Below are 19721 nucleotides of genomic sequence, written 5' to 3'. Positions count from 1 at the left end.
AAAGAATACAATAAATCTTTTGAAAGTATATTATTAAATGAAAAAACAAGCTAAACCTTAGCATTGTGAAGATTCAAAATAGTAATTACTTTAAGAAGCCACTGTCAAATAATGGTGACTAAACTACCAGCATTTCTCTTCTTGTTCACTCCATTTCCAATCTAATGCTTTAGGTGTCAGCTGATGCCTAAAAGACATCAAACCTCAATAATCCTCATCATTATTACACAAAAGGCAGCTGCTAGAATTGATGGGAGCTTGGTACCCAACTATTTCGAAACATAACTAACTCTTTTGGTGCTCAAATCACTCCAAGGGACCAAGACTCTTTCGTGAATGTAACACAACAGCGAAGTCCACAAATTCTGTCACTTCGAGGCATGTAGCTCATTAGGCCCATGAGTTTCCAACTTCTCCAACCCAGACCCACAGAAATGTATTTTACAGCACAATCTAGTAAACGTAACAGAAAGATATGAATCCAAAGCAAAAGTTACCAAAGTAATACTTGACACCATACTACCTGTGCTGCACTGACATTTCTTTTCTAGTCCCTCCTTTTTGTAAATGCTTGACCCCACTACATGATTCTGCGTACTTCTGAAAGGATCACGACCTTCAGGTTTCAACCCAGTGCCTCAGAGGGCGTTTGCTCCTGGCTTCCTTCAGTGTAGCATGTGGGTGTCTACTGCAGTGAAGGGGGTAACACTAGGTCATTTCCCACTTTATACAATCTCAGTGCTTTTCATACTTATGACTTATTCTCTTAATTTTGCGAGGCCAGGATTATGATGTGAGGAAGTACCTAAGTCAACAGAGATTCAGAATTCTTCAGTCCCAAGTTCCTTTCCTGTCGGTTCTAGCCCACAGCTCCCCACAATAATATACTCAGTCCCTAAATCACTCCAAAAACAAGATTCTGTAAGCAAACTCCCCACAGCAGCACTCTTCACACCTACTCTCCCCCACAATAAAAACTTCTTTGAGAACTAGAACTGCATGTCACCAACTGCCAGTTAGGCGGTGATATTTTTCCCCCATTAAATTCCTTAACGACCCATTTATACCAGAAGAGACATCCTCAAAATGAGGGTCGCTGACAGAGAAAGCCATCTGGCAGACATTTCCAGCCCCACACTGGACGGTGCTCCTTTCCTTGGAGCTAATACAAATCCTAACAATCCTTTCTCCATTATGTAACAGGGGCCAACCATCTGTGTTTGTTTTCTTCAAGAACAATGGCATCTCCACTCAGGCAGCCCCTAGAGCTAAGAAGAGACCTGCCTACAATGCCCCACTGCCACCCACTAGCTTACTGCAGGGAAGGGTTTCTGTCACTGACTGATTTCCCGAGTGCCCACAATATGCATGGCACTGTTTTCCAAAGATGAGAGTTCACCAGTTTGTTTCACTTAAAATGCTCTCTTCCCTTTAACGCTCCAAGATTACGTGACCACTTGATTACAGAGGCACTAGAACTCACTGAGAAAGAGAAGGCCAAAGGGTTCATGACAGACATGCACAGGAAAGGGTGAAGAACGTAAAAGCCCTTTTTATTTGTAGGGGATACATGGTAATATTTACATACTATTACATAATATTTACAAGCTATTTACATAGCTTGGAATTTGAAACATCTTTCACGTTATTTTCTTCGTACTTTTATAACCTCACCAGGTTCTTGGTTAAGAATGAACGTTCCCTTTAGAGGTGGGAAATACTGAAGTTAAGGTTAAGTGACCAGTTCCACGGCAAATTGAGTAGTAAGTGGCAGTCGGGATGAAAATCTAGAATTTCACACTCAGAGCTGAATTACAAGATGTCTGGATCCATCTCTCAGGGCTTCAGGACATTATAAATATCTAAACATAACTGAAGAAGTAAGAGTACCAAAGAGCTGTAAAGCCAAGCAGAGGAACCAACAAGGCAGCCCAAAGTACTTTCTCCTTCGTGCTCCTCTCACATTAAAAAACAAGCAGGCTCAAGATCAAAGAAAAACATTCCCTCTGTAACTGATCCACTCTACTAATAATTTCTGAACTGCCACCAACACACACATTCCCTGCCAAAGAAAAGGTAGTAAGTTTGCTCAGCTGAGTATTATACAGCAGCACGTCTTCTAATGTCGTATGGTCAAAAGTACAGAGCACACAAGCTAGTTCCCTTCAGCTGCAATAACAACTCATACCTCTCCAACTTCCTGTTTGTCTCGATGTGGACTGGTGGCCACAACCCACACCTGGGTTCTGAGTGTAAGTCTGTTACTCATACAGGAAAAATTCAAAACAGTAATGCCTAAGAACACCACTGGAGAGTCACTGTAAAGTCAGGATTCTCGGAAAAGTTACCTCCTTACATAGAGCTCATCTTTCTATCATGGCACAAAGCCTGCAGAGGAGAATGACCGGTTATTTAGAATCAGACTGCACACATCGGCAGCCCTCCGATGAGCTCACAAGACGCATCACATCACAGGCCATCAGAGCTGAAAGGGAGGCTAAACGTCCGTTCATGGTACTCTCCATCCTTCAGATACAGACACGCATGCCCAAAGGTCACACAGCCCAGACTTGGCAGAGCCAGGACTCAAACCTTCTGGTTCAAAATGCATTGTTTTTCCCACTACATGTTCCACGGCCCAGAATTCCCGAACCAAACCATCAGTGGCGCAAACTATCAAAAGACCAACAGGTTCAAACCAGGCAATTCTCATAGTATGTCATCTAGTTTATTCCAGAAGCCAAATTAAGAGCCACAGGTTCACTACTCTTCCCACTAAGAAAGACGACATTGCCCAATTGTCTGAACACTGTCCTACAAATGACAAGCACTTCTGGGCTGTGAACTTGCCATTCAATGCTATTTCTCAAACTGCAAACCTCATTCTTCTTTTGGCTAGAGAAAGACATACACTGTTACCGGCTTCCCAAAGAAAGGCTGAAAAGAAACTGGTTTGCAAAGTACTACAGGAGAGTTGTCTTCAAAATTGTAAAACCTTGCTGTTCAGGGAACTGCAGAGACCAGCTGGTTCAATCCTTTTCAATCATGAAGAAATTGAGGCTCAAAGACTAATACTAAAATGTGCCTTTCCTGGGTTCAAAAGAGACGCAGTTTCCATCAGAATCTAACTTCTTGTTCAACGCTCTTTCCATTAAACCAGTGGAGTGCATCAAAATCATCCAAGGAGCTTTTCTGAGAATACCCTACACAGAGGTTCAGTAAGTAACGACTGGAGTGCAGAAATGTTTTGGAAAAGCGCCCCCAGGTGATTCTGCTAGGCTTTCCTGGTTATGAATCATTTCTCTACCTTATAAAGTGCCCCCTTTTCTCACCATCCCCTTCTTTTATAATCACCCAATAACTGACTGAATATGCTACTAAAACCCAATCACCAAACTTAGTGGCTATCCATCTTTGACAGGTGGTATAAAGACACCGCCAAGCTTTCCTAGAAGTGTTATGGTCAGGGGCAAGCCACATCCATCAACGAGATCAACTCATTGTTCCTGGCTAATTATTTACCCTTTGGCTAGATACTAACGAAAACCAAATCTCCCCCCTGCAATGCTGCAGAAAAGAGTTTGTTTTTCTCTTCCTTTCACTTTCTTCACCTCTAACACAACTGCATGATTCAACCCTCAGCTTTTCCAGAAGAGCCAGAAATCTGACCTTTAAAGCAGGACTGGGCTGTTGAGGAAAAGAAAAACCTGTTTTACCCAGCTCACCCATCACCTTACTGTCTTCAGATCAAATGATAATGTAAAGACGAAGAGTCAGCTTAGGGAGTCAAGTTAAAATACAGAAGTGATCCAAAGAGTTAATTATTTAGTCTTACTCTACTTCTGCCCTGAAAACACAGAAAACAAAGCTAACTGAATCTGATATTCTTTCATATCACAATCTGCAGAACTTCAAAGTACAAAGTAAACAGGTAAGAAAACACTATTGTCTTTAGAGCCCCAAAAGGCATCCAAGTTCATCAGCAAAAACAGATCACAAGCCCAAAGGCAAAACTCCCTTGGGTCACTGAAGAAGTAAGAATTGAGCAACAAAACCAGACAGCCTTCCAACCAACCAGTAGAGACTGTGACACAGAAATGTTTGAAGGGATGAATCATCATTTCTTAAGCGCGATAAAGAGCAAACCATATACTTCCCCCAAATTCCACTGTATGAGTCAGGAGACCCAGTGTCTGAGAAATTCCTCTCAAAAAGCTCAACGGTCCCCATGTTCCCTTCCAGCCAGGTCTCAAGCGTCAGACATACACACACTCAGTACTATTCCAGAAGCACAGATAAGTCTAACTGCTCTACACTCGACATTGGACTACTTAGGCGCAGCATCTTACCATCATGGTGATACAATTTTGGCTTCAGAAAGGAAACAGACATGCCATTCTCCAGTCAGTGGGAGTGCACCCATGGAAAATCAAAGCTTCTGAGCTTATAAAAGCTGGGAGTCCTAAACATTGCCAAACAATCATCTAAATTTTTTTTTATTTAGTTACTTGTGGTCAAGGCATCAAGTGAAGACGAATGCTGATTTTGTCAACTAGTAACTGTGAGCACCTCTCTTCCGAAATACGTCAAAAAAGGCACTGCGGGGAGCTTTAACTAGTAGAGAAGACTAAAAAGCATAAAACCAAGTTCAATAAACAGAGGAACAGGCTGAGGGATATAGAAGTTAAGGGCAATTATGGGTTTTCTAGGTAAATACTTTCTCAGCCTAAGGCAAATAGGTAAGATGTGTGGGAAAAGTACTATGTAAACTTGAACATGTAATGTTGCCAAATTTGCTATGAACTCCCAGAGTCTCTAACAATAACTTGCTAAATGACTTATTGTGCATACGCACAGAGAAGTTCATTATACTGAAGACTAGAACTGAAAACTCCTTGGATAAATCAGCAAGGCCTAGTGGAAATAATCCCATATTCTCCTCACATAAAGAATTCTGTCTTGACTTTTCTGAGCATACCACAATTAGGGAAGAAGTCATCTGAGCTTTTCGCTGCCCATCCTTATCTTAATAGGGTTATCTACCTCTGTCACTGAGTAAAGATACCTAGACTTTCCAAATTATAAGTATTTTCTAGAAATTTCTTCTTCAGTAGTCATGTTGCTATTAGAGATGAGAAATATTGAATATATCCTGAGAAGCGTAACCTAAGTAAGTTGCAAAGGCTACTTCTCTGGAGATTTCTAACATGTAATCCTGTTCAAAAGAGTAAACTACAGACCTGTCTATCCCTGGTTCTTCGACTGACCCTCAACTGACATAAACACCCCTTTGGAAATTCTACCTTCAAAAGCTAGTCAAAAAGGCCCTACTTTTTAAAACTGCAGTAAGACTCTAAATTTAAAACTAACATTTGGAAGAGTTTCAGACTTTTTTGATAACCTGTTGAAAGGGCAAGAAAAAATGTGCCCTTCCAATGCAAAATAATGCTTCATCTAGGACATCCCTCTGGGTTATTTGATTATGATCATATAGAAGTTATTTTACAACTCTGAAAGTTATAGATAATCGATAGCAATGCAAACTAATCTTCACCTATAAAAAGGCAAACTCTGCCATGTCCAGTAGAGGTTCAAATGACGTCCCTCCTCCACTATGGAAAAAACTAATTTTGCCTGCATTTCACATTCATTTTAATATTCCTGATCTAGAAATGTGTCTGTTCTTTGGACATCTCCTTGAAACCAATTATAACATCTTCCTGGATTCCTCACTCTGAGCAAAACAAAATCTTTAATGTGTGTACATTTTAATCTGTATGATTGTCATGATTTTACCTTTATTTGAAAATTATCTTTCAACAAAAGCTAAATCTTCTCAATCCCCTAAACATCCGCACCAAAAAATATGCTTGGGAACATAAAATCTTGTAAATTAAAAAAGGTTCAACATATCCTGAAGGCCAGTCATTGAGGTCCGTATTCCGCCTAACAATCCCTTCCCTAAAACGAATTCTAGAGGTAGCCTTAGTATGGCAAACTGCTCTATTATTTGTAAAGTAAACCCAAGACCCCTGTGCTCCGTGTAGGTAAGAACAAAACAGAAACACTATGGATATACCCATTCCTTAAAATTCTCCAGAAAAAGCCTTATGACTGTAATAAAAGGAAGGAAGTCCTGATCTATGCTACAACACGGATGAATCTTGAAAACATGATTAAAAAGCCAATCACAAAAACCACATATTCTATGATTCCAGTTATGTAAAATGTTCTGAATAAGGAAATCTATAGACAAAAATTGTTTAATGTTTGCGGAGGGCTAGGGGATTGGGAGGACATAAAGAAGTGACTGCTAGTAAGTATGGGGCTTCTTCTGAAAATGTTCTAAAATTGACTGTGGTTGACAGTTGCACAATTCCGTGAATATACTAAAAACCACTGAATTGTATACTTTAAATTAAAGAAAGCATTATGATGGAGCAATTCCATTTATGGTCACCAAATATTCTCTCAGCTAATACCAACTACCTAGGATTGTTTGGATTCACAGGCTTTCTTTAAAAAAATAAATAAATGCCTTTCTGAAAATAGTTTCCAAATGGGCCAAAGACAGCAGAAACTTTGCAATTCCAGAAAGTAAAGCTTTGGATTCAAATAAAGCCACCAAAAGTATCTAATAACGTAGAAATCGGAAGCACAATGATATATAATCTAGACAAAGAGCGTCTAGATTATTGTTTAAAGGCATGTATTTTGAGGAGTCTATACACAGAATAACTAAGTGCTAAAATGATGAAACTTTTTAAACACACTATGTTTCTTTCCTTTGGCAATTCATAAGCACATACTCAAGCCACTACCCAGGATGCGTGAAAAGGACAGTCATTTCTGAGTATTGTCCTGAACTGACAACTCATCACTACTCCTGGGGACTCTGAGTAGTGTGAATGCTGTTCTACAGGCAGCTGTGGTGTCCGAGGAAGTCTGGGCTGGTAATCAAAGGCTGAGAGTCTAATTTTAGCTCTCCTTTAGAAGTTGTGTGACCTTCACTACATTATGGAACTTCTGTGCAGCTGACGTTGCTCATCTGGAAAAATAGATACCATTGTTATCATTCAACAATAAGTTCACAAGATAAAAGACACCATCCACTCACAGGGTTGTTGTGAATATTAAATGAGGTAGGGTAACAAGGAAGTGGCAGCGTAAGATAAGAAACACTAAATAGTTAATGAATCTGAATTCTCTGACGAGAAACATTTTCCTTTCCTCTTCAATCAGCAGCCAGGGAAACAACCTTTGCAAAGTCCCAGTCACAAAGGTAGAGCTGGGAGAGGTTTTCAGTAGTTTGATTTATGCTTATGCTGTATTTTCTTACAGATGATGGTAATAAAATACATGTCAAGTGAGAGCTGCTCCTGAGCTTTGTTAGACAGGTGTTAAGTCAATACTACCTTCAAAAACTATTCCATCAAAAGGCTGTAAGTGACCCTTGACCTACCTACAAAACAGATTACATCAGCTACCTACTTATAAATTACAGATCATAAACCTGATTTCAGTCACCCAGATAGATTGCTGTTGACTGCTACAGCCATGACTCTTGGGAAAGCATTTGAAACCTTGAGTTAATCAAAAAGGGTTGGAGATTTCTAACATGTAATCCTAGGCCTTCTTCCACCCTAGCTGCAAGAAACAGGTACACCATGGCATTCTCATAGTTTTCTGAGATTCCTTCCTATTAGAGTTTGAAAACAAAATTTTTTATTTGCCTCAACTGTCTCAAAGACTCAGTACCATTAAGACTGGAACTCAAGATAGGATCAATGTGTCGCTTTTGGAAAAACTCTGCAGAGAGGGTCTCCAGAGAGCAAAGAGTAAAGTTACCACAACACCTACTTAGATTCCAAAGAGTTCCAGAGGGTTATGATTTTAGTCTTGAAATTCACTGTTAAAAAATGGCATTTTACAAATCTAAATTCTGCCCTTAACAGAGCTTTGAGAATACTAAAAAAAAAACCAGGGTTGCTTCGTTTCCATCAAATGTTTATTAATGTGAGGAGGTATGATAAAAAAAAAATTACGGTGAATGTTTAAATTTTTTAAAAAATTGATTACAGTAAAAGACACTTGCTATTAATCCCCCTCAAAATACTTCCCCTTGCTTGGAACACACTTATGTCATCATTCTTGCTACTTTCTGAAGCAGCTCCAGAAGTCCTCTTTCACGAGTGTCTTTAGTTGTGCTGTCATGGCTGCCTCGATGTTCTGAATGGATTCAAAATGTTTTCCTTTCATGGTCACTTTGACTTTGGGAACGAGCCAGAAGCCGCAGTGCCACATCAAGTGAATAAGGCGGATGAAGCGCACCGTAATGTTTTTAATTGACAGAAATTGCCATGTACCAGAAGCGATGTGTGACACAGAGCATTGTCATGATAGAGGATGAAGTAAAGACACTCACGAAAGAGGACTTCCAGAACTGCTTCAGAAAGTGGCAAGAACGATGGGATAAGTGTGTTTGAAGTGAGGGGGAGTATTTTGAGGGAGACTAATGGGCAATGTGTCTCTTATTGTAATATTGTTTTTATTTAAACATTCACCGTATTTTTCTATTATATCTCATAGTTTAGACTAGATAAACAAGAATACAGGAGGCTCTTACTCTCCGGGGAAATTACAGGGAAAAAGGGGCATTTCACATTTTAAAAGAGCCTGTACGACGTCAGGAAAGAATTCTCAAAGCTCTCTCTCGTGTTTGGTGTGCAGAAATTTAAGATTTGTTGCCCAAAACTAAAAACCCTGTGAGTGTAAATTGGTACAACCACTTGGAAACCTGTTCGGCAGTATGCCTTATGACCAGCAATTCTGTTTATGGTTACGAAAAGACATGTTCAACAATGCAGTAGTGTCTTTCATAATAGCCAAACACTGGAAACAGAAATGTTCAACTATAGAATGAATAAGCTGTGATAGTTTATGCATTGTAAAACTACACTGCAATAATTTAAAAAACTATTGCTACATAAGAGCATGGCTGAATTTCACAGACAAAATGTTGAACACAAAAGGGACAGTCACACAAAAAATATACTGTATATGTTTCCAGTTATACAAAGCTCAAACATCAGCAAAACTAGCTGATAATGAGAAGGGTAACCTTTGGTGGTTATCAGTTGGGAGGGGTATGAGGAGCTTGCTGGGGTACCGGACATTTTTCAGTCTTGCCTGGGGTACTGGGTACCGTCTACCCACAGACAAATATTCACTGACCTGTACAGTTAAGATGTGTGCCCTTTACTTTACACACGTTATACTGATTTATTCACTTCATGGGATAACCGGACACATATAGTAACTGCACTGGAAGAATGGGCTAGAACAGTTCTGCAGTTTCTGCCTGTGTGACAGGCAGGTCATTCATTCGTCAAACATTTAGTTGGACTACTTCATAACAAAAAGCTCATGTAGCTGTATTATTTTAAGTCAAAAACCATTATTAGATAAAAAGCACAACTTACTAGGTAAGATGTGACAATTTTAAATCTGTATGAACCCAGTAACAAAATCTCAAAATATACACAAAAAATTCAATAGAAGTACCAGGAGAAACAGAAAAATATTTGATACGGCATAAGACTGGAAGAGGAACCCACAAAACTGGAAATCCAAATAGTCGATAAACGTGTAAAAAAGGACACATTAGGAATCAGGGCGATTAGATTTCATTCCTACCAAACTGCCAAAAAATAAAAAGCCTTATTATTATTATCAACTTTCTCAAGCTGTGTAGGAACCAGAACTCTCATATACTGTTGCTAGGAGTGTAAACTGCATCGACCTAGTTAGAAAAGTTAGGCGTTATCTAGTAATGTTAAGAACGGACACCCTTTACAATCCAACAATTCCACTCCTAGGAATAAACCCCAGAAAAATTCTTACATGTGTGATCACGTGTCGTATATGAGGAAGGTCACACTGGGTAATGTTCAAAACCGGAACAACCCGATGTCCCCCATCAGTGGAATGGAGAAAGAAACTGTGGCAGTCGTACAGTGCACCACCACACTGCCATGAAAACGAAAACGCTCAACTACATGCAGCAACACGAAGGCAGCTCACAAATATTCAGCAACAGGAAAATCACCAAAAAAAACTATATAAATCCATTTATACCAAGTTAAAAATAAATAAAAGTAAATTTAGGGTCACATCCATAGGTGGTCACACTTTTTTTTTTTTTTTAAACAACAAAGGATAGCAGTTACCCCTAGAATGGAGGCAAGGAGCTGTAATATGGGTGGGGCACAAGGGATTGGGGGTAAATGTTCTATTTCTCACCGAGTGGTAGGTAGATGATTGTTTTATTATTCTTTAAAATGTAGATATGTGCTTCATCTACTTTCTGTATAATAAATTTCACATGAAAACATTTTTAGCTAAGAAGTGGGGCAAGCCTATCTTCTTTTCTTTCCGCTTCTCGATGAATGAAACAGGAACGTGACAGCTCCAGCTCAAAGCAGCTAGCCTGGACCAGGAGGGGACCCACTGCGAGCGGTGGAACTTCCTCGAAGACCTAGGAACGGCCGTATCTGTCACGAACTGACTACTCTGGATTTCTCTTACTTCAGAGAAATATCTGTTTCTGTTTTAAAAATGTCTATTACTTTAGATTTCTCTTTTACATACAGCCAAACCTAATCAGAACTGATATATTCAGTGATCTGGACAAATAAAAAACTTTCTAACAATTAAAGCTGTCCCACAATGGAAAGAACTCCCTGAGAAGGTATTCCACACCCACTCCTGGCAGGGCACTGTGGCAGGGATCCCTACCGCACACAGCAAGAGAAGCCGGACTGCAGGCTTTCTAAAGGCAGGTCAGGCAATTATGATTCTGAGGCTACGACAGGAACAAAGCAGCTCTGGGCTTGCCAACGCTGTGGCAACACTTTGCCTCTGAAGCGATCATTCTGTTATCAGTGAGAACATTCCCTTTCTGTAATATTCCAGACCTGCTCAGAGACTCTCTTCTCACTGTGCCTTTCAGAACCAACTTGACCTTGACTTCAGCAGGCTGAAGGACCTTTGCGCCTCTAGGGCCTGCACCAACCTTCTCTGACTCTGCTGTGTGTCTCAGAGTCACACGGCATTTTTGTGTGACTCTGAGACACACATCACACTCACCCACATCACAGAGGGCTACCTCCTCTGAATTATCACCACTCAGGCTCCCTCTTCCTCTGCTTTCCAGTTGGGTTTGATCAATAAGAGGCTCTAGCGTGAGAAGAGAGGATAGGAAAAGAAAGATTCGGAGGCGTTTATTCCTCTTGATTCCCTTCCTGCTAGACCACTGCTTGGCAGTGGCTACATTTCTACAGGTTACCCTCTCCTTAAGCTAAGCTCTGTCAAGGTTCCAGAAATGACTCCCCGTACTGGTTCCTTCGGGCCTAAGAGCGATAATGGCTCTTAGCCCTGAGTTGTTTCATCATCCGGTTGGTCTTCCTTAACCCTGCCCAGCTTTGTCAATGGTCCCTGCATCTCCTCAATCACACTGTTGGAGTGTGCCAGGAGATAACTGACAAACTCAACGAACCACTTTCTGCCTTCCCAGATGGCTGCTATCTCCCCTTACCCCACAGCACGGTTTCTCTCTCTAATTGGGTTCTTCAGTACGTTTCCAAATATGGACTGATTCACTACAAATCAATTCCCTATGGAAAATCCTTAATCCCAGGCTGATTCCCACTTTCTGCCCCCAATGTGTTCAAACTGTATGTAATATTAGATTGGACAAAGCCTAATTAAGAAGGTAAATGTTACTAAAAATTTCTGACACAAAGGCTGCTTGCTGCAAAGCCAAGCCAAATAGTGGGATTTGGGGGTTACCTATTTATAACTCCCATTTCCTTCAGACTAAAGGCTGCAGAAATTATCATACTTGTTATTATAGTTTTGCTTTATTTATAAGATTGAATCAATGCCCAAAACAGTGCTTATCCTACAATGGCCACTGAAATTGTTAACAAAATTTTATACGCCCTATCAGTCCCAATGACAATCCTACAAATAAGACACCAGATTCAAAAAATAGAAGTGAGTTTTTCACGTCGATCTTTCAGTTTATTGCTTAAATCCCAACTGAGATTCATAAAGAAACCATCCCTAAAAAAGATTCAGGGGTCAAAGATAAAGTTCTAAGATCTGGAAAGATTCAAGTTTTGAACCTGAAAAACAAAACGGAGACAGGCTTACCATGTCCAAATCAAGAAGTGCTGCAGAAATGTTGCAAAGGAAAAGTAAGAATGTTACTCGACTAGAAGACCATGCTGTACACTCTCCAATATATATTCCAAAGCAGCAGAACTTGATCCATGGGCAAAATAACCCCAAGTAATACTACAGCAGACCCATTAAACTCTCAGAAAAGACTCATTCCACCACCCATATGACTGCCTGGGCTATGCAGATACCATTAGGTTAAGGAACTCTACACCAGGGTTTCTCAACCTGGGCACTACTACCATTTTAGGCCAGAAAATTCTTCGTGGTGGGACACTGCTTGCCCAGTAGTGTTTAACTGCATCACTGACCTGTAGCACTCCTCAAGTGTGACAATCAAAAATATCTCCAGACATTGCCAAATGTCCCTGGGGGGCAAAATCGCCCCTGGTGGAGAACCTCAGCCCTAGATAAACAATTATCACTGAAATCCCAACCAGCCATGGTGCAAATGGTAACCTTGATTCCCTCATTTGGATGGAAAAAAAGAAAAAGCTGCCTAAGGAGCAGACTGAGCTTTATAAAGTACCCTCTTAATAGTTACAAGTATTGGGCCACTTGCAACCCTAGCTTAAGAAGGAAGAGAATACAGATGAAAAGAATGGTTGTCAAAGTGGAGAAAGAGTGATGAAAAATTGCCTGATTTGAATTCCCTCAGAAAGCACAGCAATTCTCAGATGAATACACTCACTCATTTTATTCTCTCTGAGACACAGGTGGAAAAATACTACAGCCCATGACACGTCATGTGTGAGCAAATGGAAAAAGGCAGGCAAATCACCCTAATCAAATGAGGGCAAAATTAAGGGCAGTATCACACTAAGGGCTGATAGCCCAGGCCCTTTATTCTGGAATACAAGGTTTATCACATATGGACTCCAGTGGATCTTCAAGTTTCATTTTCTAAACATCCACACAAGTGGTTTTCAACCTTACCAAACCCAATGCCCTCTTTTTATAACAAATATTTTATAATGCCCCTTTATGATTCTAAAATGAAATTCAAAGATTATATTATACCCATAGACGTAACTTAAAATTTTAATATAATGCCCTAAGTGCAATGTAAAAGAAAATAAACAAGAAGATTTGTATAATAAAATGTTCTCAGACAAGACTATAGAAAACAAACATAGGCACACATACAAACACACCTTTCCAAAGTGCCCCCTAGAGGGTCGAGCTATCATTAAGACGTGGCTTCACCACTTCATGGCTGTGGTACCCTCTCTAAGTCTAGCTTTTCAACGATAAAAGGAGAATGCCAGCATATTTTCCAAAGGATTTTTGTGAAAATTTACTGAGTATGTTGAGTACCTATTTCTGCACCTAACATGTACTATATAAATGTCAGCTATCGGAATTACATTACTATTCCTGAATCCACCCTGTATTGTGTCTTAGCTTATGACCATCTTATTCCCCCAGCAGAAAGAATGGATGGCTGGATATCCATTTATCAGAAATATTCTAAAAAGCATTCATGTACAATATAAATAAGTTGCATCGTAGGATTTCTAAGATTGCTTCTAATTCTGAGACTCTACTATACACTTCCCTGCATGGAAGTTATTTTTTTATTCACTGGCATTCTTTTTTCCTAGTTAGAGGGCCAAGAACATATCTTACACATCATATAAATTAGATAGAGAAATACCTTGAACTCAGACCATAACAGTTGAGTGCCCCCATTGAAAACCCAGTTCTGGTCACCGGTTTTTTACCATTTAGCCTCAACTAGCACAGTACAGTCCAGGAAAAAATGCCAACTTTTCCAGTGAAAGCACCTCAACCAACATGTATGGTGTCTTCAGAGAGGGATGATTCTCCAGGACCAGTTGTTTTCCATGTGAATTAATTCCTTACACCAACAAAAAGCCAAAACCCCTAAACATTCTAGATAATCAAATGAGGAAGTGAATAGTGGCAACAGCTAAAAAAAATACTGAGTTAAAGCACTCACTGCTCAGACTGTTCAAGGGAACCCACACGCCCAAGAAGTACTAAGCACATCTCAGGGCACAGAGGTATATCCATCCTATTTACATACTGAAATCTTAATTTATGTAAACATACTGATCTATGAGAGAAAAGGGAAATTGCCAATTGCTACAAATCATTCTGCATTAACCCTCCAAGGTACTAACAGTGGTTATCCCTGAGTAGTGGAATTATTAGGGGTTGCTTCCTTTTGCTTATTTATAATTTCCTATTTTTTCTAACATATTGCTCTTGTAGTAAGAATTTAAAATTACATAAAGCAACTTATTACCCACTGATAACACATTAAATTTGAGGCAAGAAACTATTTTAGGTAAAATCGTCATCAGGATCTGTGGATAAACTGCAAGTATTTATCTGTGTCTCTCAAATCATCCTTACTCGTCACATCAAACCAGAACTAATCACAAGTTAGTTTCCATCTTTATCCCTCCCGCAAGCCTTACAGGTTTTGCCACTGCAGGAAGTCAGCACCTAGTATAAGAAAACCTCACTATTATTAGTTTTTGCCAATTTCCCAGTGACAGCTACCAACTCTCTGGACTAGTGAGATAAAGGAAGGAAAAGAAATTGTTTTTATATCAATGTTTTTGCACAAAGAAACATCAGACTCAGAGAAGTTACTTCTTAAAAACTAAACGCGGACACTTTTTTATATAGCTATTTGAAAGCCCTGGGCTCATGAAAGTGCCTCTATGGAATCATAAATATCCCACGAATAAAACATCACTTTGGTAAACACTCATGGAAATGTTATTCTCCCTGCTCCGTGGGGAAAAAAAAAATCACAGGAAGATCTCAGCAGGAGAGGGGAAAACAGCGTCCACCAAAGCAGGTATACTCCTCAGCACAACAAAAGAACTTTAATTCAAACGACTTCAATTCAACACTTACTTGCTAATCACTTGTTAACCACTTACTCTATACAGAGCACCAGGGTAGATGTTCGTTCATCTCTATACAAATAAAACATGGTACCTGTCTTCCTGGGAATTTAGTCTGGGAGACAAACACTTATAAACTAAAAATACGATAGATTCAGACAAAATGTAACATAAGTTTTAAAACTGCTCCGGTAGTATGGGAAGTGGGAGATTAAAACCAACTGCAATTATTTTGAAAAAGATTCTTCTTCGCGTATACTCAACCTATATATTCATATATGTAACTCATCTATCCATTCTTAATCATTAAGCCCAAAGGAAAGGGGCCAGAAATGCTCAGCAAGCAAGCATCAGGGGTGAAATCTACACACTCGGATCCTTTGGACTAAAAATAAAACCTAAGGCGCCAGTGCCTCACAACAAGGAGGATGTGTGGAAAAGACTCACCAGCATCAGAAGGTCCGTACTGGGCATCTTTTCTCTCCCAGCCGCACTGTCAGGGCCTCCCCTCTGAAAAACGGAACCAGGTTTGTTTACTTCTCTTCTAAAACTATCGCGCTGGCCGCCTAGATTCGCCAGAGAATCAAGAAATGGTTCTCTCCCTCTTTTGAGAGCTCGGATTTCACTCCCGGCTCTCCCACTCCACCCCCAGCAGCCCGGGCCAGCGAATCAGCACCGGCTGGCGTTCGGCTGCCCTCCCAGCGCAGGCCAAGTGAATCCAGGCCCAGCCTCCCGCCAAGCGGTGCCCCCAGGTGAAGACCAGCCGCCACGCCCAGCCCGCCCGGACCCGGGCCTGGAGCCGCGGCCCGGCCCATTCAATCCGGCCCCGCGCAGGACGCGCGCTGCAGGCCGCCCGCCGCCCGGGCCCGCCTCCGCCGCACGCCCCTTAGGAGCAGGCTGGCTCGCTCCCGCCTCCATCCTCCCGCCCCCGCGGGGAAGGAGCAGCAACGCCGGCGGCCCCAGCCCCTCGCGGCTCCGTCGGGGGAGCAGAGCTTCAGATCCCGCTCCCCCTCGGCCCTGGCAGGGGGCCCCACCGCCATCCACTCGCGAACCTTGCACTCAGACCTCGATGGTCAGCGCCCCCACCTTGCCCCCCAGGGGCAACGCCCCCCCCCGAACCCCATCTCGCCCCGCATCTGCGAGCCCCCCAGTCCCGCCCGGCCCCTCCTCCTCTCCTCACTCCTCCCACCCAGGACCACCCTCCCGCCCCCAGGCCGGACCCGCTCCCCACTCGGTCCCCACGGCCCTCCCTCCCCACACCCGGAGTCCTCCTCCCCGGCCCCGACCCCCCTCCCCCCTCCGCAGCCGTGACCGCCTCCACCTCCTGAGCCCGGAACCGGCTTCGGACCCTCTCGCCCCTCCAGTCCTCTGCACCACGGGACCCACTAGTGAGTGGCGGGGACCGGGCTCCCCCTGCCGCCGCCGCGGCTGAGATTAGAGGTCGGACCGCGGCGGCCCCGCCCCTCCCGGGAGGTACCGCCCCTCCCCGCCCGGAAATGGCTCCCAGGCCCCTGCGTGCGCGGCCCCGCCGCCAGCCCCACGCGCGCCTCTCCGTGGGGTCCGTGGCGCGTGCGCGTCGCCTGCTGGCCAGGCGGGGGCCGGCACCCTGGCCGTCTCGGGGAGCTTTAACTGCCATCCCGAGACAGCCGCTTCACCTTCCGGCTGCCTTTTTGAAACCAACTTACTGGCCACACATGGTCACTTGTAACCCCTGAGAGAGTCGGCCTGCACAGCGCTACAAACTGATCTCAGCAAAGTACCCAAGATGGGACTCGAGAGGAGGCCTTTGGGATTTTAATGAGTGACCCACGCACGGATCTGTCCTTTGTCTTTGACCTGGAGACTTCCATCAAGGACCGTGATGCCCAAAGAAAAGGCACATGGAAATCCCTTAATGGCTATACCACCCATCTCCCCCGCCCCCCACAAAAATGGAGAGTAGAGACTACAGGTTGTGGGGAGGAGGAAGCCTTCTTCCACCCTCAAGATTTTTTTCAGCTGGTCTAATAATCTAAGAAACATGAGACAGGTTAGCAAGAGAAAATGACCAAATACAGTTACATACATATGCATGGGAACCCCACACACCTGAGTCGGGGATCCCCACCCTCATGAGAGGTTCAGGGACAGAAAGGGGGGAATGAGGTATGTTTGACATTCTGAGCTACGGAGGAGGTAAGCCACCTGGGAGCTTCGGGAAGTAATTGCAGGGAGAGCACAGGTTCAGCAATTAGAAGTTTGCCCTGCCATATAGGTAGGTCAGGAAAAGTTATTTCTGGTGATCACTCGTATCATGGGCCTGGCCCCTAATTTAAATTCTTTTAGATAGTGGGGGTGGGGAGGGGCAGGTGTATTTTTTGAGCCTGCAGGGCCTCAGTTGCTTTTAGCTCAAAATAATCCTCATACCTCAGAGGCACATCTTGGGGTGACTTGTTCTGAAGCCCTACAAGGTGTTGGGCAAAAATGCTACCAATACTGCTTTATTTTCATGAACAATGTTGGGAATCATCTCATAAATTTAAGTGAAAGTGCCCACCAAGATCACAAATATCACCCTTCCTTTTCAGGTGAAATAAATCTCAAATACATTTTTCATGACTTGCCCATGTTGTCATGACACTAATTCAGTAGAAGCAGAAGGCAGTGCAGTTACCTGTGGCTGACCAGTGATCTGCACACGGTATTTTTTCAATAGATTTTTTAAAAATGATACCTAGATGGAATCTTGAAATCTTAACAAAAATGACACTAATGAGGGTACCCATTCCATCCCCTTGTAAAATGTTGTCATGATACTCTCCTAGGGTATCATCATTACTACCATAATTATCCTTATCTGGGATGAAATTCCTTCGGCACCTTCCGATTTCCCACCGGAATGCTTAAGACCCTGAAGGAGTCAAGCAGTTTATCTCTGGGCTTTCTCACCCTCATGCCCACCCCATCAAAAGTCCCAGACATCCCTACCCAGAGCCCCTGAACCAGGCACTGACATTCCATATTCTTAGTCCTCTTACTGCTGTTCCTCCAAAGACATGCATTCTTACTATTGAAGAGTCAGAAAATATTCCGGGGCCACCTGCCAATGCCTACTCATCAAGAGTGACTTTGGGATTTCAGGCATGTCCTCCCCACTCTCCATCCTCCACCTCTCCGCTTTATCTTTATTTCAGCTCCTAGGATCTGCTCTCCCTAGGCTCCATGTTAGCTGCCACCTCCCCAACTTTAATCTAGAATCTCTATGCCAGCTGACTAGAGAGCAGGTCTATGTCTGATTCCTCCCTACATTTCTGCAGTACAACCTCACTGCTGCTAACACATGGGCGGCAGCCTGTTGATTCTTCCGAGATGAATGAACCAATTCAGCCATACTGACTAATCCTTACTGTGATGGACTGAATGTTTGTCCCTCCCCCGCCTCCCTTAAATTCATATGGTGAGGCCCTAAGTCCCAATGTGATGGTGGGGTCTTTGGGAAGTAATTAGCTTTAGATGAGGTCATGAAGATAGTACGCCCATAATGGGATGAGTGTCCTTACAAACAACGGAAGAGACACCATAGTAGCGCATGCTCTCTCTCTCTCCTCTCTCTCCTCTCTCTCTCTCTTCTCTCTTCTCTCTCCCTCCCCCCCCTCTCTCTCTCTCTCTTTCAGAGGAGTCATATGAGCACACAATGAAATGGGGACCCTTTGCAAGCCAGAAAGAGGTCCTTACCGAAAACCAAATCTGCTAACACCTGGATCTTAGACTTCCCAGGCTGCAGAACGGTGATAAATAAATGTCTGTTGTTTAAGCCACACAATCTATGGTATTTTGTTATAGCAGCCCAAGCTGACTAAGACACTTACTTTGCCAAGAACTATGCCAGGCACCTTTATATCCAAGGCCCTATCTATGTCCCAACTTGCCCAGATCAGGTGACCCTCATCATCACTGAACTTGTAAACAAGGGCACGAAGGCCCAGAGAAGGTAAATGATCATCTCAAAGACACACAGGAGGATGGGGTGGAGTTTGGGTGGGTAATTAAGGCTTCAGATTTTGTACGGAGGACCTAAACTTTGCTTGTTGATTAATGAGAATCAAAGAATGTTAGACACAGAGGGGCCTTCAGCTCAACCCCATCGTATAAAGAAATCCAGGCCCAGAGAGGGACGTGACTCCTGACGGTTCCTGGCAGAGCCCAGAAGCCATGTGGGGGCGGTGTGTGTCTTCAGGCTACTCTGCTCCTTTAGCCCACTCTCCCTCTGACCGCAGCATGATCAGGGATTACAAGAGAAGTGACCAGAGACAAAGGATGTATGAGGATTATGGGAGAAAACTTCAGCCTTCACAGGGGAATCACATTTTACCAGAATGAAACAAAATTCCCACTGCCTATGAGTCTTACATGTCCTAGCTGTATTGGTGGGCCTTTGGGAGAAAGCAAGAGAGAAGAGGGCAAAGGGGTTACAAATAAAAGCGAGAATTATAGTTCAAAGAGGAGAGGGATTTGAAAGATCAGGTGTTAGCTAAGGAGAGGGCACGTGTCAACATCCTTTCCCTCTCCTCCCAGAGATTCCTGCAGTAGGGACTTCAGAAGTTCTAAGCAGGA

The 19721-nt window shown here is 42.8% G+C and overlaps 1 protein-coding gene across 2 annotated transcripts in view; it reads right to left on the bottom strand.

Moving 5' to 3' along the window:
• The window catches only part of SGPL1 (sphingosine-1-phosphate lyase 1), a 52502-nt gene extending 35912 nt beyond the window's left edge, over positions 1 to 16590 (bottom strand). The window contains exons 1-2 of one of the 2 annotated variants that reach the window (XM_081074192.1): positions 16450 to 16590; positions 15576 to 15638 (exon numbers count right to left, since the gene is read on the bottom strand). In XM_081074192.1, the coding sequence (XP_080930318.1) occupies positions 15576 to 15602 (27 nt within the window). In that variant the 5' untranslated portion in view covers positions 15603 to 15638; positions 16450 to 16590. The remainder of the gene's footprint in view (positions 1 to 15575; positions 15639 to 16449) is intronic. The other variant, XM_081074191.1, reaches the window with a different exon arrangement.
• Between the last annotated feature and the right edge of the window lie 3131 nt (positions 16591 to 19721).

The sequence above is a fragment of the Rhinolophus hipposideros genome (assembly GCF_964194185.1).
Source record: "Rhinolophus hipposideros genome assembly, chromosome: 15".
In the NCBI taxonomy this organism is placed as follows: domain Eukaryota; kingdom Metazoa; phylum Chordata; class Mammalia; order Chiroptera; family Rhinolophidae; genus Rhinolophus; species Rhinolophus hipposideros.
The sequence above is the reverse complement of the archived record's forward strand: the minus strand, read 5'-3'. Positions and strand labels throughout refer to the sequence as shown.